The 23,663-nt window shown below is 42.6% G+C and overlaps 1 protein-coding gene across 1 annotated transcript; it reads right to left on the bottom strand.

Annotated features, from left to right (window-relative positions):
- Positions 1-14,117: 14,117 nt before the first annotated feature.
- Positions 14,118-21,277, bottom strand: Npy (neuropeptide Y). Its single transcript, XM_008841484.2, has 4 exons — positions 21,173-21,277; positions 20,069-20,256; positions 16,125-16,205; positions 14,118-14,326 (listed from the first exon to the last, which is right to left on the bottom strand). Exons 2-4 carry the CDS (start codon positions 20,254-20,256, stop codon positions 14,302-14,304), a joined length of 294 nt encoding a protein of 97 aa, XP_008839706.1. The 5' UTR covers positions 21,173-21,277; the 3' UTR covers positions 14,118-14,301.
- Between the last annotated feature and the right edge of the window lie 2,386 nt (positions 21,278-23,663).

Below are 23,663 nucleotides of genomic sequence, written 5' to 3'. Positions count from 1 at the left end.
TGCACACATACTTGCACACATACATAAACACAAATACAAAAACATGATACTTTAGCTTTGAGTGCATATTCTTCTCTCTTTGTTGCCCAAAATGAGCCCCTTGTTTTCAGAGGGAGGTACTAGCCCCAAGAGAGGATCAGATACCATCATCTCCCTCCCACTGACCTTCTGCCATCCCATCTCATGTGCACGTCAACTTAGGCAACAGTAGCTTGCTCTGAGGTGGAGGGTCAACCTCACTTCACCAAGTATGGAGTTCAGAGTCTCAGCTGAGACTTGCTAAGGTACCTGTGCAGACTGTTTCTAGGAATGAGTGCAGTTAATAATGATCTCAATGTTCCTGAAATTAAAGTGCAGCCTAGTGAACAGCCTAATTCACCAAGCTGGAGTCACATTACACTTCCAACTGCTCACACCCACATCCTCTTGCTTTATGCTTCAATTTGAAATTGACCATAACAGTAGGCAAGGACTCCCAAAATAACGCAGGTTATTGCCACAGTCCTTCATTGCCTCCCAGCACTTGACAGTAGACCCTTTGCTCAAGGCAGGGACTGCTTCAGACACAGGACTTGGAGCAATGGAGCTGGAACTTAACCCCAACGACCAGCATAGCAAACTATTGGTGCAGTAGTGGCACTTTTATCTCGGCGGGAAATCAACAGCTACCTAATTGCACTTAGGCCTGCTCAGTGGGAGGGAGCACCTGCAGTACTGTAAACATAGGCAAATTCACATGGCTGGAGAGGTCATAGAGCCTAGAGAAAAACATACGACTGTCACATCTCTAGACAGCTGTAATTTCTTACTGTATGCTAAATATGTATCCTTATATTTACAGACAAGCATACCATACATCACTCATCAAAGAAGCTTCTTTTTGCAACAGATGAAGACTATTACAGAATTCCACAATTGGTCACACATAGAGAATAAGTGTCTGTAAGATGTCCAACCCTAAGCGACACATCTACAAGGCTCACAGAACATATGGAACAGGTGGCAGAGAGAATACTCATGCATCTCTCAACTCTCATGCAATGGAGGGTGATGAACACAGAAGGCTGCAACTGGTCAAAGTTAGAGAATAAGAGACTGAAGAGTATGTGTCCCTAGATAAGCCTTCTAAATTAAATCTCACCCACCCAGGGCTCAGGGACCACTACAGATGAGGGGGCAGAAAGATTGTAAGAGCCAGTGTTGGTGTATGAAGATCATAAGGAAGCAGAGTCTTCCAGTCTTCTGGGAACTTGACCATATGAACATACAGCAATGGTGACAGCATGCACAAGTCCCATGCAATCTCAATCAGACAAAAACCCAGCATAGAGCTAGGGAAATGGACAGGAGACCCCAAACTTAGCCAAGGAACTATTATTGGCAGCTGACCACTGCTGGGTGAGGGAGAGTCGGTCTTCCTTAAGGGAGTGACTCTAGATAGGCTGAACAGGGTCCAATGAATGAACTCACACCAAGGGACATCTGGAGACACAAACTTGATGCGATAGACCTTAACATATATAGGAGAATGCAGTAAATGCTGTGGGAGGCTATGGGTGGGTGCAGCTAGGAAAGGGGGTCTAAATATGATTGTGATGCATTATATGAAATATGTAAAAGTTGAATAAAAATATATATTGATCTATATGTCTGTTTTTGCACAAGTACCATGCTGTTTTTATGACTATGGCTCTGTAGTACACTTTGAGATCTGGTATAGTAATACCCCTAGCATTGCTCTTTGTGCTCAGGGTTACTTTGGCTATCTGGGGGCTTTTGTGCCTCCATATGAATTTAAGGATGCATTTTTCTAATTCTGTGAAGTACCACTGAAGATCCAAACTTGAGTACATGCAATTTCACCACCTGATATTTGACAAAGGTGCCAAGAACACACAATGGAGGAAAGAAGCATCTTCAACAAATGGTACTGGCAAAACTGGATCTCCACCTGTAGAAGAATGAAACTAGATCCTTATCTTTCACATTGCACAAAAGTCACTTCCAAATGGATCAAAGACCTCAAAGTGAAACTGGAAACCCTGAAACTATTAGAAGAAAATATTGGCAGTAACTTACAGAATATAGGTGTAGGAAAGGATTTTCTAAATAAGAAGTTGCTCAGGAATTAAGGTCAGCAACCAATAAGTTGGACCTCATTAAACTAAAAGGCTTCAGAAACAATAAAAAAAGTGAAGAGAAAACCCACAGAATGGGAAACAAATCTTCACCAGTGACACATCTGACAGAGGTTTAACCCAGAATATATAAAGAGCTCAAAAAAAAAAAGCAAGAAACCAAATGACCCAGTTAAAAGATGGGCTAAAGATCTAAACAGAGAGTTCTCAAAGGAAGAAATAAAGATGGCTAAGAAACATCTCAAAAAGTGTTAAACATTGTTAGTAATTAGGGAAATGCAAATTACAACCACCCAAAGGTATCACCTTACCCCAATCAGACTGGCTAGGATCAAGAGAGCAAGTGATACCAAATGCTGGTGAGGATGTGGAGAAAGGGGAATGCTCATTCACTGCTGGTGGGATTGCAAACTTGTGCATCCTCTATGGAAAAGTGTGGAGAACCCTTAAAAAACTAAGAATGAACCTACCAAATGACCTGATTATACCACTCCTTAGCATATACCCAAAGGACTCATCCTATTGTAGAGACACTTGTACAACCATGTTTGTTGCAGCTCTTTTCACAATAGCTAAGAGATGGAAGCAACCTAAGTGTCCTTCAACTGACGAGTGGTTAACAAAAATGTGGTATATTTACATAATGGGGTTCTATTCAGCAGTAAAGAAAGATGAAATAAATTTGCAGGTAATGGATGGATCTAGAAACTGTTATACTAAGTGAAGTAACACAGACTCAAAACAAATGACGTATGTTCTCCCTCATATGTGGCTCCTAGCACAAAATCCTCTTAAATTCCAGATAATTTTAATAAGATGATGATATACAGCAGTCCCTTCTGTATGAAACAAATACCATCATTATGACTTTAGCTGAGCCTGATCACTAAACATAGTCACAGTTGGGCTTGTTGACCATCATGCTAATTCATTAAAGGAGTGCCAAGCAGGGTCACTGGCCCTCACCTGAATATCCAGCCACTCTTTTTAGCTGTTTTTCCCAGCCAACTAGTCCAGCCTTGGCAGACAAAGAAAAATGAGGAAGAACCCAAGAGAGGGATGCTTTTGGAAGCCCTTATCAAGAAACTCCAGTGGACTCTCATATGAACATTTGAAAATTGCCCTTTTCTGACTTTTTTCTAGTTCCCTGTCTAGAACTTGTAATGCTTTTAATCTTGTAATGTCTTTGCTCTTGTCTTTACTTCTCCTTCACCTCTCCTATTTGTGATTCAAGGACTTTCTTATTCCCTTAGAGATATGAATTATGCAATCTGGGAGTCTTTTAGATAGACCCACTGAAGTGGTACTCCAGTTGCCTCATCCTGTGTCCCTGTTCAGCATGGAAGAAGCCAGAGTAGTCTGTATCCCAATTCCCTCTCTGCAAGTTGGGTAACCTCTTCAGAGGATGGTGTGATAAGAATAGGAGGTAGGAATTGGCTAGGCAGTTAGGGCAAAAAAAAAAGAAATGTAGCCAGTTTTTTGGCTAAAAGTCAAAATGTCCTTGGGCCTGTTAGCAACATAATCTGTTCCAAAGGCCAAAAATGTCAAAAGTATTTAGGAGCTTGTATCTAATCCTTAAAAGATTTTAGGGTTACCCCTTCAGAGGGGGGAATGTTGGAGGCGAGCAAGTGGGCATGGATTTGATCATATGCATGTATGAAATTCTCAATAAAGGTTTTGTAAAAATTTTAAAAAAATTAATAAAAAGATATATATTGAAAAAATTAGTTTTATAGAAAAATCAAAATAAAATTGACCATGCTCTGTCTTGCAGAATGTCACTTAAGTATGTGTTTATCTTCTTCACAAATTGCTAGTTATTTAAGTGCAAGGTGACTGTCTCCCTTACATGTGTATCACTCAAAGAACGTACCTGGCAGAGTACCAGTTAAAGAGACTGTTTGGTAAGTGTTTCCAGAATTGATGACATCATTGGCTTTCTAGAAACTCGGTGATCAGCAGGTTTCATTTTTTCCTGGTCAGTAATCTGGTTTGTTATTGAGAAGACTATATTATGTATGTTCTGTCAGCATTGTTTATTCTTGCATTAAATTGCATAGAACAGCTCATTTAGTAGGCAGCTCTGGTTTGGAAAGACTTGGCAATGATAGAAAGCATGTACACATTAGAATAAATAAAAGTCCAATTTCCCAGGCAACTTTTAATTGAAAAAATCATTTGAATGACGCCATTCTCCCCAAAAGAGCCTTTGCAAGGTGGTCGGTGGAGTCTAGCACGTGTTCTGGCTCCGCTGTGATGACTCACAGTTGATTCTAGATTGAGCCAGCTCTTGCTGAGCATCTACTGTGTCAGGTAACAACATCAGTGTCAACACCCACAGAACCCTGTTTCTTCCCATAATGCACAGCATTTCAATTGCAGGATGAGAATGAGCTTCACTTGATAGCTATTGCTTAACACATTAAAAATGAGCCGAGATGACACATAGGATTAATTATATGTTATTCCATTTCAATTTTTAAAAGAGAAAGGTTTCTGTGTGATTTAACACTGTGCTAATTGTTCTAATAAGCTGAAGAAAAGGCAATAATTTTAGTTGTGACAATATCATAGTCTTCCTACCCAGAACTATGCTAAAGGAAGTACCTCACTCAAAGCACTGCTTTCTTTTATGATAATAGAAAAGTTATCTGCCTCATTGTGATGGCATTGTAACTGACTTCAGTCATCTCCACAGAGAAGGGCACTAGTTTCTCTTTTTTTGGTAAATTTTTATTGAAGTTTTGTGTACTTCATACAGAACATCTTAATCATCTTTATACATCCTTCCCCACTGGCATCCTCCCAAATGCCCCCCCTGGAATATAAGCATTCTTTCATTTGTCTTGAGGCTCATCCAGTCAAGTTAGTGTTCCCAGACGTCCCTCAGTACAAGTTCATCCACTGGAGTCTAGTCAGCCCATCAAGAGTCCCTCCTTTTTTTTTTTTTTTTTGGTCTTTTTGAGACAGGGTCTTTCTGTAGCCCCAGCTGGCCCAGAACTCACTATGTAGACCAGGCTGGCCTTGAACTTACAGAGATCCACCTTCCTCTGCCTCCCGAGTGCTGGGATCAAAGGCATGCACCACCACGCCCAGCTTGAAGATCAGCTCTTCCTCACCCAGCAGTAATCAGTTGCCAATGATTATTTGGCTAAGATGTTATTTGGCCTGGTGTTCATTTCCACAGTTCTGTTCTGAGTTTTTTGTCTGTTTGAGTTTGCACAAGCCTTGTGCATACTGACACCATTGCTGTAGGTTCATATGAGCAAGGTCCCAGGTGCCTGTAGGTCTCTTATTTCCATATGGTCATGTACCTCCTCCCCTGGCTCTTACAATCTTTCTGCCCCCTCTTTCACAATGGTTCCTGAACCCTGGGTGAGTGGAGTTTAATAACAAGTCCTGTCCAAGGACCCATACTCTGCAGACTCTTGTTCTCTACACTTTGGCCATTTGTGTCTTCTTGTGTTCAAGGCCCTCTGTTGCATGAGGGAGCTTCATTGATGAGAGTTAAGAGATGCATCTGTGTTTTCTCTACCCATGCTCTACTATGTTCTGTGAGCCTTCGGTGTAGAGGTTGCATTGTGGATGTGTCACTTAGGCTTGGAAAATTCACAATCTCTGTGTATAACCAGTTGTGGGACTCTGTAATTGTCTCCATCTGTTGCAAAAGAAGCTTCTTTGATGAGTGATGACTGAGAAACTTGTCTGTAAATATAAGGATTAATATTTTGCACACAGTTAGAAATTACATTTGTCTAGGAATGTGATAGCTTGGGGTTTTCTCTTAGATCTATGACCTCTAGCCATGTGGATTTGGCTATGTTTACAGTACCACACATGAGTTCCCTCCCATTGAGTGGGCTTTAAGTCCAATTAAGTAGTTGTTGATTACCCCCAAGATATAAGAAAGCACTATTTTTTCTATTTTCTATACATGGGAGCAAGTAGCTATATATGCTTAGAGCTTGTGCTTTGAGAGAAAGTGGAGGGGTAATTAGCTGCCATCTCAGTCACTTCCTTGTCATGGTCCATACAGAAGATGCACATGGCCACAGCTTGGATCAGTTGCTTCACTGCTAAGACACTGGCCGCAAACCAGAGCTGACTGTCTTTTCTCTTTTCATCTTTTCTGTTGTTCTGATTGCAGGCACAGGAAAAGAAGCTAGAAGATACTAAGACATCTAAAGTATTGCAAAAGAAATACCGTGTCTTCCCCTGCCCCTTCCTGAATTATGGCATGGAACTAACTAACCTTTCATGTATTCTCTGAAGTCTCAATTTGTCTATAAGTTCATGGTTGAGATACTTCTGGATGAAAAGTCCAACCCTGATTTGGTTGAAAGAAGAATATTGGTAGAGGGTCTTAGTGTTAGAGTCATGTGTGGAGAATGAGTAAGTGGGATGGTGAGGCACTGTCTGGAGAAAAGAGTTAGGGGTGATGTGGAACTTGGTTACATGTCAGAGCAGTGAAGCTAAAGAATGAGAATCAGGAATAAGCAAAGAACAATCAAGATGCACATTCTCCCTCTTATCTGTGGGCCTCTGTGGTAGTTAACATTAATTGCTAGTTTGACAGACTCTAGAATCACCTGGGAGATGGGCCTGTGGTCCTGTTCTATAGGATTATGTATGTATATTACTGTATTAGTCACTTTTCTGTTGCTATGATAGAAACACTGACCAAGGCAATTTATAGAAGGAAGAGTTTATTTGAGCTTATGGTTCCAGGGGAATTACAGTCCATCTTAGCGAGGAGGCATGACAGCAGATGAGGCTGGAGGAGGAGCAGTGGAAGCTAAGCTCTACATCTTCTAGCAGGCATAGGAAATGAGAGCAACTGGAGATCTGACAAGGCTTAAGAATTCTCTAAGCCCACCCCCAGTGACCTGCTTTCTCCAGAATACCACATCTTCTAAAACCTCCCAAAACAGTGCCACCATCTGGGGAAAAAATGTTCAAATGCTTGGAGCCTATGGGGGGCATTTTCATTCAGACCACCACATTCCACCCCCTGGCCCCCCATAAGCTCATGACCAAATAATATGCATTTAGTCCAACTTTAAAAGTCCCCATAGTCATTATCAGCCTCAATACTATTCAAAAGTCCACAGTCCAAAGTCTCTTCTGAGACTCAGGTAAATATCTTAACTGTAAGCCTCTATAAAACCAAAAGACAAATTACATACTCCCAACATACAGTGGAACCGAATACACATTACCATTCCAAAAGGGAGGACTGGAGGGCTAGTAAGGAAATACCAGACCAAAACAAGACTGAAAACCTGTAGAGAAAACACCAAATCCAGTAGCTCCACATCCAACTTCTGGAATATTACTTCCAAAGGGCTTAGATGGCTCAGCCTCTCTAGCTTTGCTGCATGTAACACACATCTCTCTCTTGGGCTGGTACCACTCCCTGTATGCAGGTCTTCTTGGCAGATGCCTCAACAGCTCTGGCATCATGAATGCCTTTTTTGGGCCTCCAATGCCAACCAGGCTTCACCTTCACAGCTTCATGCAATGGCCTATCAAGGCCTTCTCTATGCAGAAGTACCCCTGCTGCATGCTGCCTGGCCTCCATAGCTCTCTGAAACCACAGAGGAAGAACTGATGACCCCTTCACTCTTGAATCTTTCATGCCTATAAAGCCAATACCAGTTGAATGACACTGCCAAGTATGACTGCACATTTTTGATGGACTCCAGCCTGCTTTATCCATTTTTGAAGGTTTTCTCTTCAGTGGTCCCTGCAGCATTTTGCTTTCACAAGTTGGAGGCTTAATTAGGTGAGGTCTTGCCCTGGAGGAACTCTCTCCATCCTTTAAGTCTGAATCTCTAGGCCCCTCCTTAATCACTTTAATCTCCTCATCAAAGGGATCCTCTCCAGAACAGGCCAAGGCTCTAACATTTATCCTCCTAGTGCTCTTTTTCAATCTAAACTGTATTTCTTTCTACCCCATGTGCTCTTTTTCACTGCAGATCTGCATAATATTCACCATTAACAGCCATGACACTATTTCTACATTAGGCTGTCTTGAAATTTCTTCCTCCAGAGAAATTAGTCCATCGCTTTTCAGCTTAGCCTTGGGCAAGCTTTTTGGTAGAGGGCAGCCAGACTCTTTGCCAAAATATCCCAAGTTCTGCTTAAGTCTTTATTTCCCTCTGGAACTACATTGTTCTCAGCACTACTCTCTTCAGGTGTTTATTAGAATGGCCTGTTAAACTCTGCTTACAGCGATCAACTGCTTTTCTAGCCCAAACTTCCAAAGTCTTCTGCATTTCTCCAAAACCCCACATGATCAGATTCTTCACAGCCAACAGCCCACTCTCTGGTACCAATTACTGTATTAGTCACTTTTCTGTTGATGTTATAGAAACACGGATCAAAGAAATTTATAGAAGGAAGAGTTTATTTGAGCTTATGGTTCCAGGGGAATTACAGTCTATCTTGGTAGGGAGGCACGGCAGCAGAGGTAGCTGGAGGAGGAGTAGAAGCTAAACTCTACAGCTTCCAGGAGGCACAGGAAACAAGAGCACAACTGGAGATCTGGCAAGGCTTAAGAACTCTCTAAGCCAACCCCCAGTGACGTGCTTTCTCCAGCACAGCCACACTTTCTAAAACCTCCCAAAACAGTGCCACCATCTGGGGACAAAATGTCCAAATACTTGGAGCCTATGGGGGACATTTTCATTCAAACCACCACAATTAATATTTTTATTGAATTTTTGTGGATTTAATATATCTTGATTATATTTAGACGCCCTACCTACCTGCGCCCCCCCCATTGAAATCCCACTGATTTTCATGCATTCTGTCATATATTTTAAGGCCTATTGAGCCAAGTTTCTGTCCCCAAAAGTCCTTTGGTGTGAGTCCATCCACTGGAGCCTGGTCAACCTATCTAACATCACTCCCTTAAAGAAAACTAACTCTTACTCTCCTAGTAGTCATCAGTTGCTAATAGTTTCTCAGCTAAGGTTGGGGCTTCTCCATTTCCCCCTTCTATACTGGATTTTTGTCTAGTTTGAACTTGCATGGGTCTTCTGCATGCTGTCACCATTGCTGTAAGTTCATATGAGTAATTTTCTAGCTGTCTGGAAAATTCTGTTTCCTTGTAGGTCATCCACTACCACTGTCTTTCTGCCCTCTCTTCTGCAATGATCCCTGAGCCCTAGGTGGCAGAGGTTTAATAGAGGAAACCTATCTGATGATGCGCATGCTGTTGTGTCTTATTCTCTACATTTTGGCCAGTTGTGACTTTCTATGTCAATCACCATCTGTTGTATGAGGAAGCTTTCCTGGTGAGAGTTGAGAGGTGCATTAGTATTCTCTCTGCCCCCTCCCCTTCCACTATGTTCCCTGAACCTTAGGAATAGAAGTTCCATTACAGATGTGTCACTTAGGGCTGGGCATCTCACAGACACTTTATGCTCTGCTTTTGACGAGTTGTTGAACTCTATAATAGTGTCCATCTGTTGCAAAAGAAGCTTCTTTGATGAGCAGTAACAGGTATACTTGTCTGTAAATATAAGGACTCATATTTATCATACAGTAAGGAATTACATTTGTCTAGGGATGTGACAGATGTAGATTTTTCTCTATGATCTATGGTCTCTCCAGCCACTTGTATTTGGCTATGTTTATATTATCACCGTGAGTTCCCTCCTGTTGAGCAGGCTTTAAATCCAATAAGATAGCTGTTGATTACCCCCAAGATAAAAGTGCCACTGCTGTACCAATATAGTTTGTTGTGCCAGTCAATCTTATGGTTATAAGGTTTTACAGCTGGGTTGGACCATTGATTGAGTTTTCTCCCTTTGCAGCTTCCATAGTATCCTCTGATACTATGAAAGCTAGTCTTTAGGAAGAAGGCTTCCAGATCAGTCCCAGCTCGATTGCTACAAATTCTGTCTGAAGTATGTCCTGCCTTCAGCAATAGGGTCTTACCTTCAAGTTCTGGGAGGTAATCAAGGACTATGGCAATAGCTGTGTTATCTTGGACTACCCTGACCAACATCTTAAGGTAAGGTTTCTACTGTCTGGCAATTAGTTTTGGTCTTTGTTTTCTTTTTTTTTTTTTTTTTTTTTTTTTTTTTTTTTTTTGTATATAGCCTTCAGCTATGCACATACTCTCAAACATAAATGGAGAAAGGGGCTGAACAGGAGCCAGCATTCATCTTTCTCTGCTTCCTGATTGTGGATGTTATTTGACCAACTGCTCCTTGACTCTCCTGCCATGGAGGACTGTACTTTGAATTGTAAGCTAAAATAAACCGTTTTTCCTTTAAGTTGCTTTTGTCAATGTATTTTGTCACAGCAGTGGGAGAAGAAACCAAGGCACTTTCCTGTGCAATATTGCTGTTGGTTTTCCAACTTCAGCTGAAGCCTCAGCTGCCCTCAGAAGTCTGTCCTGCCTCCTATATTCACCCCAGCCTAAGGTGGGTGTCCTTCCCCACTCCGGTAGACCCAGGTGCCCACTTCCTACTAGTGAAAAAGGAGCTATCTCTGTCCCCGAAATAGGGAATACCAGTTTTGAGTACACCAAATTTGGAAAGTTCTAAAATATGTCTAAGTGTTAGCCTTGAATCACAGAGGCTTCTGGCCCCATGCTCCATTTCCTTTCCTGTCCCCTTCTCCTGGGAGGACACCTGCTAGTCTGCTTCAGTGACAGTAGGGGCACTTTTGGAAAGATGACATGTCCTTCTCTTCTTTCATCCTATCTTAGCTGTGGTAGGCTGAGCCATTTCACTGGCTTGTATCATACTTTTGAAAGGTGTGCTCCTGTGATAGGATATTCTGCCTGGGGGTATAAGTGACGAAGTGTGACAGAGGCATTTCTTTTCTCTCTCCCAAGTGTGGTGGCACCCAAGTGTGCCACCCAGCCCTGCAGCAGGAGGAACTGGCACCAGCAGAGCAGGGCTCTCAGAAAGGGCCCCAAGCAGTTATGGCAGAAGCTGGAAGATCAGTTCTGGGGTGTTGGCTTGTTGGGGGGCGGCAAACTATACCATATGTGGCTGGTGGGTGATTCAATCTCAGAAGCGGCTCTCAGACAGTTCTTTGTTCCTGTCACTGCACAGGAAGGCTGGGTTTAGTTTGGAAGCGGGGGTACCCTGGGGGTACAGGCCTCACTTAGGTACCCTGACTCAGCCTACCAAGCCCACATTTGAATTCAGTGGATGCTTGCTTGCCTGCATTTATTTCCACTTGTCCTTAGTTTTCTTGGCATGGCCCCTTGTCAGGAGACTGCAAAGGACAGCATGATGAATGGGAAGATTCTAGTTCCTAACTCAGTCCCAAACTTCTAACTTCCATCTTTGTACTTCAACAGTGTACTGTGATCTGTCCCCCTCATTAAATGGTGCATTCTCTAACACACCATTACTAACCTTGTATCCCCAGAGCTAGTGCATACTAGGTGCTCAGAAATGTTGTGACTGAATTGCTGATTTTGTCTGTTCTTGAAGCTTTATTAATCTAACCTCTAGCCATTCTGTATCTGATCCTATCAGGTAAACCTCTGAATCTTCCCTCCATAGGCCAGTCCTGACCCAACTGGGGAGAGCACAGCTGCTCACGACACTCCCAAGTTCCTTATGGATAACATTCTCCTTCTCTCTTAAGCCTTTTACAGCTAGGCCTGCCCATTTTACTTCTTGTCCAGTTACTTCTGTCCATCATCCTCCAATTTAAATGTGTTCAAGTGATGTTCTTCCCTGGATCATATGCAACCTGCTCTCGATTTATTAATTCTAGAAGATACCACCAGGTAGGGTAAAGTTTACAAGTATAAGAGTCATCATCTCATTAACTTGAATGAGGTAGGATAGACCACTTATTTTCTTTGGGCCTCAGTTTCCCCATTTGTAAAAACTGGGGAGCTCATTATTGCTTGACTGTATCATGAGCATTGTAGAGATCAAAATAAAAGCACCATGTCATCCATAAAACGTATACACAATTTATACCTCACAGAACACAGAGCCAAGAGCTAGGATCAGGGAAGATCTTAATACATGCTGATAGATTTACTTGGTAATTTAATTCTGTTCCTCACAGGTATCTCATTAATAAAAGTTAAATGGTTCTCACTGCAACTCCAGTGAAAATTTTTTTTTCAGTGTCAGATAGATGATCCAGTTCCTTTAAGCCTACTCTGAGGCTGAGAGTCTTTGGGGATACTATTATAGGAATATTTTAGAATGTAGTTTTTCAATTTTGATGTTTGCCATTATTATATATCTTAAAATCAATTCTTATATTTTAGGGATTGATAATCCAACTCATCAAAAAGGCCATCCTTCCCTCCCTCCCTTCTATTGCTTACTTCTATCGTACCTCGAAAAGTGATCCCAGTAGAGACTTATGTGGACAGTTAAGTAAGAATTATTATCACCATTTAATGAGTGAGAACTCAGAAACCCCATGAATTTGGTCAAAGAGTTTGGGAGTCATTTGATCTGGTCTAAAGACTCAAGAGGGGTGTAAATATTCACCCTCATTCTAGTAGGATGAGATGACATGTCCGTGAGGCTGGCTATGAGAGAAATGCAGACTGCTCAGTGTTAAGCATTCCAAATACTTAGGTTTTGTGGGGCAAGAGGTTGAAATTTCCATTTAAAATGAAATTCCTGGATTATCTTTCAAGGGCTCATACATATTACTTCTATTTTCTCTACTCCATGTACCCAAGAGTTCTATATATGGTGATGAACACTCAGCATATCTGTGATGCCAGATGGCTCAGAGTCAACTTTCTCTGCATTATATTAACTTCAGTCAACAAAATCTCTGAATATGATAGGTTAATAGAGAACACTGATGTTACATGACGGTCAATTGTGACTTATTCAACCTTTAAATATTTTGTAAAGCATCTTCCTTATATATCAATATTTAAAGGAATAAAAATATAAAAATAAAGAATTTTTGTAAGTCACAGAACAACTTTCATCAAAGGGATTTATATTTTGTAGGTAGCATCACTGACTTCACTGGCTAGGGAAATGGTAAAATCATTTATATACAGAAAATATTGTTTATACCATATTCTCAAAGTCATTATGGACAGTCCTGTGCCCGTTTTGTCAGTGATGGACCACACAGGTGACAGTGGTCCTATAAAATTATCTGTGCTGCCTAGTGACACCATAACTATTTTAGTTTTTGTAAGTACTTTCTGTGATACTGGCAAAATGACAAAAATCACCTAAAGACCCATTTTTCAGAATTTGTCTCTAACATTAAACATTTTTCTTGGGGATTTTTAAAAGTGATTTTAAGATACCACATAATTTTCAAAAATTTCAGGTGATTTTAAGATACTACATAAAATATTTCTGCATATTCTTTATGAGGTAATATAAAGCATTTGTGTGGGATGAAATTCATTCTCTTGGATTTAGAGGCACAGAAGGACTGAATAACATTAATGTTAAACTAAATCCATGCAAATTGATATTTGGAGGAGGGAGCCGAATAACTTTTTAGCTAACATGCCCCATGTTGTATGAGACAGTAATCATCCTGTCTAGTGTGGTCTGACTCAGATTCAAAGGGGGATCTAAATTCCTGTATAGACTCCAGCTGTTGGATATCATATGATAGCCACTAGCCACATGTGGCTGCTAAAGTAAAATAAAATGACAAAAGCCATTTGAGGCCGCTACAGTAGATAGAAGTTCCGCCAATGGACAGCTTAGGTTAACAAGATTACTAATTCCATACAAATGAGGAGAGGTCAGAAAAATTCTCCAGGTTGGATTGCCTTCATCAGTATCTCTAAATACTTCTTTTACTTCTTTATTTTGCACCCCCAATCCCCCAAGACTTGGTAATCCAATTGTTCATATCTTTTTCTTTCATGGACATTGCTTTCATATTGATGGGACAAGCCCTGATTTTGTTATTTGAGGATGATTATAATTTAATGAATAACCTATTTTCTCTATTGTGATAAGGGACTGTTCACTGAGGAGAATACACTTTTGAATGCATGATACTTTATTTAAACACACGTATATACAATGACAACAAAGGGAAATGGTGCACAGCTCAGCCTGGTGGCTGCATGCATTAGCAGGACAGGTAGACAGTTTCACAGGATGAGATGAGATATGGGTGGAAAATGGGAAAATTTCAGAGAGCAAGTTTCATTCACTTCCCATCACCACATGGAAGGGTCTTCAAGCCTGTAAAAACACAAGAAACAAATCATGTAAGAGAAGCTGCCAGACTTCCCTGGGGATCTTGCAAGAGTGAGACCCTCAGCTCTGAAATGCAAGAGGATCAGAAACTGTGGCAAAACCTCATGTGGAATGGCAGGATGTGGGATGGCAGGTAATATGCAAAGACCCAGCTCAGCAGCTTTTGCTCTTGGGAACTGGAGTCTTAGAGGGAGTATTTGAAAGTTTCTGTGCATATCAAAGGAGCCGAGGAACTCCACAGTATTTTGAAGATCAAAACTACAGGAATCACATGAAACTCTAACAAGAAAGTTAGTGTTATTCAACTCTGAATATGCTTCCGTTGTTTTCCAGCAAGCCTTTTTACGTAGTGAGATGCTATTTATTAGACTATAAAGAACCCTTTTTAATAAAATAGCACTCACAGGCAACTTCAAGGCTATCAACTTTTGTCTCCTTCTAATTGCACATGATTGAGTCTGTCAATCAGGGTGCAATTAACTTTATTTCATGCACTAACTGTGTTATTTCAGGCTACAAAACAAAGCCAGCAGCAGAGTTCTAAGTAGGTTGGATCGTTATTTTCCAAACCCTAAGTATACAAAGCCTACCCTAAACTTTTAATGTAGCAAACGTCACATGCATATCAATGAGACATGGAAAGGCACTTAACTGCTCCTATTAAAAACAATGCTTGTGAATTTCCCACCCATTTTCTTGCATTTGCTGGTTCTTGCTGCCTCCATGGACAAGGGCACTGGAATTTTACTCCAGTTCAACTGACTGTTTACATCAGAGAAATCTGCCAGCAACATACTTATACCCTCCTTTCTGGCTGGTTATTTCATAAGGGAACTAAGTAAGGGCTGAGGGAGGGTTGGTGGCTCTGAGTCACCCGTGGATTGTCCAGGGAGAACCTTCATGAAGAGTGACACTCCAGTTATGCTCCCTGAGCAAGTGTGCTAGTGACCTCTTCTGGGGAACTTGGTTTTTGACGGGTTTCAGGCAGCTAGCTAGATGATGGGATAGGACTGGTACATTGAGATCTCACTGTGGTGTGTGGGCAGGAAACAAGGACACTATAGCAGGGTTGGGGTTATAAGAAGAAGACAGATTTGGCAGTATCCCTTCCTTGTCCAGGGGGCACCAGTTTAGCCCAATGGTGAACCCTTAGATTTAGGTGGGTACCTGTCATAAGATCCATCTGTACATAAGAAAGTCCTCAGGCTACAGATAAGCACCCAAGGATAATTTGTCACAAAATAGTGATTCATTGAATATGATAAATCCCTATGTTGAACAAAATATTTCAAACAAAAAAGTAGTAGGGAATACCTGATTTATCTCCAGCTTTGGGTAAAACAGAAAAAATGGAATCAAACACATGAAGGACAGCTGGGCATACTACCTAGTGTATGCAAACTAAAGATTGTTCATCCTTGAATGAATGATCAGTCATTTCAATTTGTAGTTGGAGCCGAACTCTGTGCTCTCCCAGTTCTAACAAGGTATGACATTCTATACAGAATAATTCTGAGCTAAAAGTCATCATTTAAGATTTTCAAAGGAACACCAAGTAATATACATTAGAAAATGTTATACCCCAGAAGTTTCAATATTTGTGGGAGAACTCAGGAAAAGCAAGTTCTTTCCCATTTCATTCTCAATCCTCATCTCTGCCACATCCCCTTTTCTGGATGCTTCCAATTCCAGTGCCCCCACCAGACTCCCACCAGCTTTCCCTGGCTTCTCTCCCCTGGCTCCTGAACTCTTAGCAGTGTCCCCATCCCAAGTCTTGTCATACCTAGTTCTGGGCACATTTTCTGTGCTTTCTCTCATTAAGAGGTCTGAAATCAGTGTCTCAGGGCTGGATCGCTTGCCATATCTGTAACAAAGAAGAAGGTAAAGTCTTATAAAGTAAGCTTGGGAAAGCCATAAAAACCCTGCAGAGAAAAGATAGCTCCTATTAAACCTAAACTTTATTTTCAGTTGTTCATTTGCTAATCATTATCCTAGGAGTGTAAAGCACATATCATCAGAAACATTATCATAAATATGATTTGAATTACATATGTGGACTGGTAAGACTGTTCAGAAGGTTAAAGTGCTGGTTATACAAGCCTGATGACGTGAGTTTGATCCCCAGAATCCGAGGAAGATGAAGAGAATGAACTGTGGAAAGTCATCCTCTGACCTCCACATGCAGGCTCTGACACTGATACATCATACACACATAAATACACATGTGCTAAAAATTAAAATTAAAAATTGTATATATTGCATTGTGCTTAAGTACTTCATAAATCATAGCAGATTATTTAAACTTTTCAAAATTCCTAGACAATTCTTACCTTTATATGCTACACTAGTAATAAGTAGATAGATATATTTTTACAAGTAGGTGACAGGAAATTTAAAAAACACTGAAACATGATTTAAAATGTTTCCGAAATTAATTGATTTGTTATAGTTTTGATGATCCATAGCAGTTTAAATCTTAACAAGGCGATGGCATTCTGGAAAATCTTAGGAAAAAGCCAGCATACTTGATGCTCAAGATGAGCCACCTGTGCTTGTGAATCTATTTGCTCATTTTTTAAAAACTAAATATTTTTTTAAAAATTAGCAATTTTTTTAAAAAAACAACTGAAATCTTATGCCTTCTTAAATCAGTCTTTGTGAAGAGCTCATGTGAAGCAACACTGGACACTCAGAGAGCAGCACTGTGATGCACAAATGCAAGTGGCTGTTGTCTTCGCTTGGTCCTTCCAGCCCCACCCTTGCAGCTCTACCTTTACAGCTCCACCCTTCCAACGCTACCATTCCTTGAGGCTACATTCACCTGTGAGGGTACTAGAGACTTCAGGACACTGCTAAAGGGTTTGACAAGTCTATAGCAAATTACATTACTTTTCCTTTCTTGTGGGAAACCAACAGCCACTTGATTCCAAATGAAAAGTTAGCTTGGTGGGCATGGATAAACAGATAGGTACCATGGCTGAACAAAGCTGACAGAGGGCTGTTCTAAGTACTTACCAAGTGCAACTAAATCCAAATGTTTTGGAAAGAGTTATTACTGCTCATTTATGGAGACTCGGGAAGCTGAAACAAAACAACTCCTCTTCCTTCTCACCCTCATCACTCCCCTGATTTGCAAGGTTGTTCTGTTAGACTTCGGGCTGTGGCTTATACTTATTCTGTCCTTGAGTTGATTTTGCTAATCGTTGAACTCTTGGGTAGCCTTGATTCATTCATCTTTATCATGTTCCGCTAAGTGAATGAACTGTCAAACTATTCCACCCAGTTTCCCTGTCAAGACTACCAGTAAAGTGGTAGCATTTAGTTGCATGGTCATAGGCTGGCACACAGGACCCCAAGGCTCCCTGCTCTTTCTTCTCTAATTTACTTTGGATTATCCTTCTCTAAAATGCTTCCAAAGACTGAGATCCTAGGGCAAAGATTCTCAAACCTGGCTGCCCATTAGAATCACCTGGAGAGTCTGATGAACACCTGAAAGCCCAGGGCCTCCCCCAGAGGGTCTAATTTAGTTGTTGAGTGGTGAAGGCCTAAGTCACTATGTTTTAAGAGCTCTCTGGGTGATTCTGATACGCAACCAGCATGGAGAAACACTAGGCTGTGCTTCCCAACCTTGACAGTACTGACACATGGAGGGAGATGATTCTTTATTGCAGGGGTGTTTTGGGGTGTTTAACAGCATTCCTGTCCACTCCACACCAGAGGCTAGTAGCACTCACCTCTATCTGTGACAATAAAATAATGTCTCCAGACTTTGCCCAACGTCTGTGGCGTATAAAACCACCCCCAGCTGAGAACCACTGTTCTAAGCAACTATACAAGCAAGGTATGATAGACTCATAACGTGGAAAAAATAATGTAGCCTTCAGAAGCCTGAACCAACCACAGGTACAACAGGAAAATCACTACAAATCACACTGCACTGCATAGAGGAAGGAAGAGAGAGATTTCAGATGAGCATAAATGCTGAATAAAACAGGCACAAATGACACTGGAATTTCAAAGGCATACACTTGTGCATATGAGTAGGCATCTCTGGTGGGAGGTCAATGAGTGCACAATGGAACTTCTAGTGGTTTCTAAGGCGTTTACTACCAAGATGAGACTGCCTTAAGGACCAGCTCATTCCTACCCAACCCTGGATTTCTCCCCATGACATGCAAGCCACTTTCCCTAATTTTTTTCCTCAAAAATCACGGAGACCATATTGAATGTTGATGGTAGTGACCACATCCAAGGAAACGAAATAGGGGGCTCCAATTCCGTATTCCCAAGAAAGCTTTGTTGACACATCCTTAGTTTTAAGTTCTGAAAAGTGGAGATAGTTATACTCACATCAAAGTTTTGGGGAAAAGACTAAATGAGAGACCTAAGAAGACATTATGAAACATAAAAACTTTATACAGTGGCAACACTTTATACCAACAATCTTTTTGGAAATGAGTTCTACTGCATGTTACACTATATCTAAATAACAGAGTTTGAAAAAACAAAACATATTGTAGTGTCATTTTAATTGTTTTAAGTTGTCCCCCACCCCCCGCCCCTGCCCAGGCTGTAGGAAGTAAAAAATTGAAGCCATTAACTTTCTGGATAAGAAACCTGCTTTCTGCAAGTCAAAATGATCAGATTTCAAAAGATTATGAGCCAGTATTACTTAGTCGATTCTACATAAATTGGAATTTCTTTTCAGAATGTCACATACCTTTCTGATGAATGAAGAGTAGAAAACTATTTTGGAAGTGTAAGCCCCCAACCCTTTGCATCCCATCCAACCATTCCCTGACTTGTGAACAGTTTAATTTCTCCCCAATACTTCACTACACATAACTGAAGCATGCTAAGCAACATTGACACTCCCAAGGGCTTTTTATCATTCTCTAAGGGCTTGTTTTTAAGGGTCTCAATAATTAAAATGTGATGTTAAATGATTTAGAACTAAGATGCACCAATTTTGGAAACTAAATTCCATATTATTTGTAAAATACCTTGGATTTGATGTTTTGCTTAAATCTGATGCTGAGAACAAAACAAAGGTCTCTGACTTTCTGGGCGCTTAGACTAAAACTGGTCTTTTCTCAGACCCCATGCAAGCCGAGATTTTCCCCTAGTTACTAGACTAATGTGAAAGCTTTGTTATTTGCTTTGTTCTTAATAAGGCAGGCAAGCAGGCTCTTTCATTCAGAACTCATTTGCTATAATGGGAAAAGTTGGCTTTTTAAGATCAGCTAGGGATTTTCAAGTATGGGGCTGAAACTATTCAGAAGAAAAGAAACCCATGCTACAGTTTGTCTTTTCCTAAATACTGACACTCAGTCTGGCTTAGGCAGGCTGGAAGGTCTGCTACCTTTGTGGCATTGGGGCTGTGTTGGTATTCCTTGGTGGTAGTTGTTTTTTTAGGTCAAGTTTGCTCTTGGGACATCACTGCTCAGCCTGGCCTCTGCTCCTTTTGAAGGTACCCCAAGGAGGTTGCTGGTTTGGCCCCCAACTACTCTAAAACAAAAGACAGCCCAGGGGACCTGAATCTGAGAAACAGGACTTGGTGACTAACTGTAGTGACAAACAAAATGCACCCAGTTTGGCAGTGTGCTCCCTGCACAAGGGAGCTGGAATTGTGTCCAATACCATCCTACCCTGGAACAGAACAGAAAGAAGAAAATGAAATGGTCCGTACTATCCAGGATCCGAAAGTGTGAGACTCAGATCACCCACCTCTGCCTGGTGATGAGGTTGATGTAGTGTCGCAGCGCAGAGTAGTATCTGGCCATGTCCTCTGCAGGCGCGTCCTCCCCAGGGTTGTCCGGCTTGGAGGGGTATGCCTCAGCCAGCACGCCCAAGCACACGAGCAGGGACAGAACGATGGTCAGTCCGGACAGCCCCATTCGCTTGCTACCTAGCATCTGTGGACACAGAAAGCTCAGACATGGGGATAAGGAGGATGCCTGCCCGGTCCCTGCCCGCCCCTGTCCCAATTCCCGCTACCACCCTCTACCTTCAATCTATTCCTGTCCTCAATCTGTCCCAGAAGGACGCCCAGCTTGGGGCGGCGCCACTTCGCGGAGCCCCCGACTGCCCTGGCCTGGCCATTGTGCTCCGCTCCAAAATTATGTGCCCAAATTTTCTCCAAGTCTCACCCGCCGGCGGGCGCGGAGTCACCGGGTGAGAGTTAGGGTGGAGGCCCCATCAGTTTAGACAGACACTTTTAAAACAGAGTTGAAGTTCTGCCCTTGTCTTGAATAATGATTACTTTTCTCCCCTCTTCCCTCAACTCCTCTCAGAGGAGAAAACTTTCCTCTTGGTGACTTTTGACCTGCGTGGCTACAGGTGCAGTGATGGTCCAGACCCCGGAGTGTGACAAGAGAGACCTGAAAGGGGAGCCGAAAGAGGACTGTTCCAGTGGATGGACAATCCCCATTCGGATCCCGAGGTGACGGGACGCCCGGCTCTCGACACCAGGGATGCTATTTGAGAAACCTCCTTGTGGCGCGCGCCTCTTGGGTTCCCGACTGCAGACCCCGGAGATGGCTTGCTGCCCTTGGGGTAGGGGGTCCCACCTTCTCCCCCACAGCCTCCACAAGATAACTGAGAGGGACTGCCCCGCCAGGAGGGTCCCGGAAAGGGCAAATGGAACCTAGACCAGAGCGGCAAGGGCAATTTAGCCGCAAAGAAGGGCTGGGCGTGAAGCAGGCAAACTGGGGTGCGCAGAGGCTGGGGAGCAGGCTTAGGGACTCCAGGGGTCCGCGGAGGGTGAGGGCACCCGCAGGGTCACCTGCGTCCCTGAGCTCCCGCCCTGCCCCAACCTGTCCTGACACTCACCTTGGCGGGGTGGGCGGCGAGTGCTCTGTGGTGGGCGCCTCGGCGAGGGGTGAATCCGAGGGACCGGTGCACAGAGCGGGTCGCCACTGCCCTTTTATGGAGCTCCCTCGCCGCGGCAGGAGGGGCTTCGGGCAGTCACGCATGGTGACTCCCACCCATCACTTCCCGCCCCTTGTGGGGGAGGGGGCTGGAGCCACAGTCGCTGGAGAGTCAGCTTCGGGAGCCACCCACACCCCAACTCCCCGCCCCGGCGGTGCTGAAGAAGGGGGGGCCTGAAACCGACTAGAGCGAGGCGCCATCCAACCACTCACCTTCCTCCCCGTCTAGTCCCGCGACACTGGCGCGCCCGGGACCATCTCTACCTCCTGCCACGGACATTAGCATCCCTCTGCCCGAGGGCCGGTAGGGACCGGAATCCTACACTTGGGGGGCATCTCCGCGCCTTGCGCTGTGGCCACGCTGCGGGAGGGAGGCTGCCGCGCGTTTTTCCCGCTTCTGTAGCTGTGGGAGCGGCCGCCCAGAGTCCGGGCTCCATGGAGGTCACGAGCGGCTTCCCCGGACCCTTTCCTGGGTCTGACCAATCACTCTCCCAAACAGCCGGGCTCAGTCTTAACTTGCAAGTTTTGGACTCAAAACTCCCCAGAGGCCACCACTGAAAAAGCCACTGCTCAGGGGGCTGAGGAAGAGCCGCTTTTCCAGCAACTACAGGGAAAGTGGCCATAGTTAAAAGAGCAGCACTGTGAACTCCCTAGGATGTGCATTTAACATTGGATTGGGATTGAAATGAATCAGACTTTTAAAAACTAATTTGCGTGTCGCGTTAAACCTGTTGAGTATCTATGAAAAATATTTTCACAAGACTGGGATTGTACACCGTGGGCTTGAATCAATGCCCTTGGAAGTCCGAATCTTTCTAGGTAACATGACACGCTGCTAAAATAGAGTTAACACCTTATTTTAAAACTAAAATGACGAGTGGTTGATTTTGTTAAAATGCCACTTTGTGTGTTGTTTAAACAGTACTGAATTAACTATCAATTACTGTGAGCAAGAAATCCTATATGAGAGGGGAGAGGGAGAAAGGGAGAGGGAGAGAGGGAGGGAGGGAGAGAGAGAGAGAGAGAGAGGAGAGAGAGAGATCGTAATTGAATGATAATTGTGAAGACCAACAATATTCCTTTCAATTAGGTGACTGCACTTTTATAAACATAGGACCTGTGCCACGGACATAAACCCATAGCTCTCAGGGCTGCTCATGTGCCCATACGAGAGAGAATGCATCTGAGTCCTTTTGATATTGAGAACTGCACAATCCACCGTTCAATAAAGTAATTTTATTTTGTAGTGTATCACAGATTTATCAGTTAAAACTTGGACTTAGCAGGAGTCATTGAACCTGGGAGAAGCGCTCCCAAGGGGGTCCACCACTTTTGAGCATGAAGCACTGTGAAAATTTGATTAGCTTACTTTACAATAATGTTGGTACTTGAGAATAAAGACTTTTCCCTTCAGCATTTGGAAAATAAAGTCCAGGGAAGGTGTGCCCAGTATGCAGATATGCAGCTCTACATCCTGTTCTCTTGTCTCTAGTCCAAGCGCATCATCTGGCCTTGGACTGAACATGTAGTCATTCTGGGGACTTTATTCCATCAATTACTGCCTCCTTTTCTGTAGTTTCCTGTAATCCTCCTCAACTCATACAAACAGCCCCCCACACACAAACAAAACCAAATCATTCAACACAGCATCTCCAAGCTGCCATCAGTTCTCTCCTTTGTTCCAAAGTCCTTTGTGATTATTTATTTCTAATAGGTTTTTCTGAGATATCACTAAAATATAATAAGAAGCTACAAATGTTTAAAATATTCCTTTGGATTCACACATGCATCCAAGAAGCTATCACCAAATGAAGATAATGAACATGTGCACATCACCTCCGCATGTCTCTTAAAGTGCCTCTGCAATTCCTCCCTCCTGCCTCTCCCTGCTCCCTTCCTTTGTTGGTCAGTTTCCTGATACTATAGAGTTGTTTGCATTTTTAGAGCTGTGTATAAGTAGGATCTACTATAGGCTCCCTGTGTGCCTTCTTTTATTCCATCCTCAAGCTGAGACTCATCCATGTTGAAACATAATCAGCAGTGTAACCTGCTTGTTGCTGGTTCCACATCCTCAAGCTGAGACTCATCCTTGTTGAAACATAATCAGCAGTGTAACCTGCTTGTTGCTGGTTCCACATCCTCAAGCTGAGACTCATCCATGTTGAAACATAATCAACAGTGTAACCTGCTTGTTGCTGGCAAGTTTTCTATTCTGTGACACTTTTTAAAAATCAACTTGGCTTCTCTTAGACCCTGGAGGTTTCCATCTTGTGCTATGATGAATAATGCTGCAAAGGCATTGAATGATAAGTCTTTGTGTGTGTATAAGCTTTCATTTCTCATGGGAAAACATTTAAGAATGACCAGTGCGTGGTGAGTGTGCTTGGTCTCTC

The sequence above is a fragment of the Nannospalax galili genome, unplaced genomic scaffold, assembly GCF_000622305.1.
Source record: "Nannospalax galili isolate Female #2095 unplaced genomic scaffold, S.galili_v1.0 scaffold158, whole genome shotgun sequence".
Taxonomy (NCBI): Eukaryota; Metazoa; Chordata; class Mammalia; order Rodentia; family Spalacidae; genus Nannospalax; species Nannospalax galili.
Note: the sequence above shows the minus strand (reverse complement) of the source record. Positions and strands in the feature narration are given on the sequence as shown.

Excerpts from the sequence above, each read along its gene's own strand:
- Npy (XM_008841484.2), bottom strand. The coding sequence starts at position 20,256 with ATGCTAGGTAGCAAGCGAATGGGGCTGTCCGGACTGACCATCGTTCTG. Across the intron at positions 16,206-20,068 it reads AACCTCATCACCAGGCAGAG|ATATGGCAAGCGATCCAGCC; the intron begins GTGGGTGATCTG and ends TCTTTGTTACAG. Across the intron at positions 14,327-16,124 it reads GAAAATGTGCCCAGAACTAG|GCTTGAAGACCCTTCCATGT; the intron begins GTATGACAAGAC and ends GTGTTTTTACAG.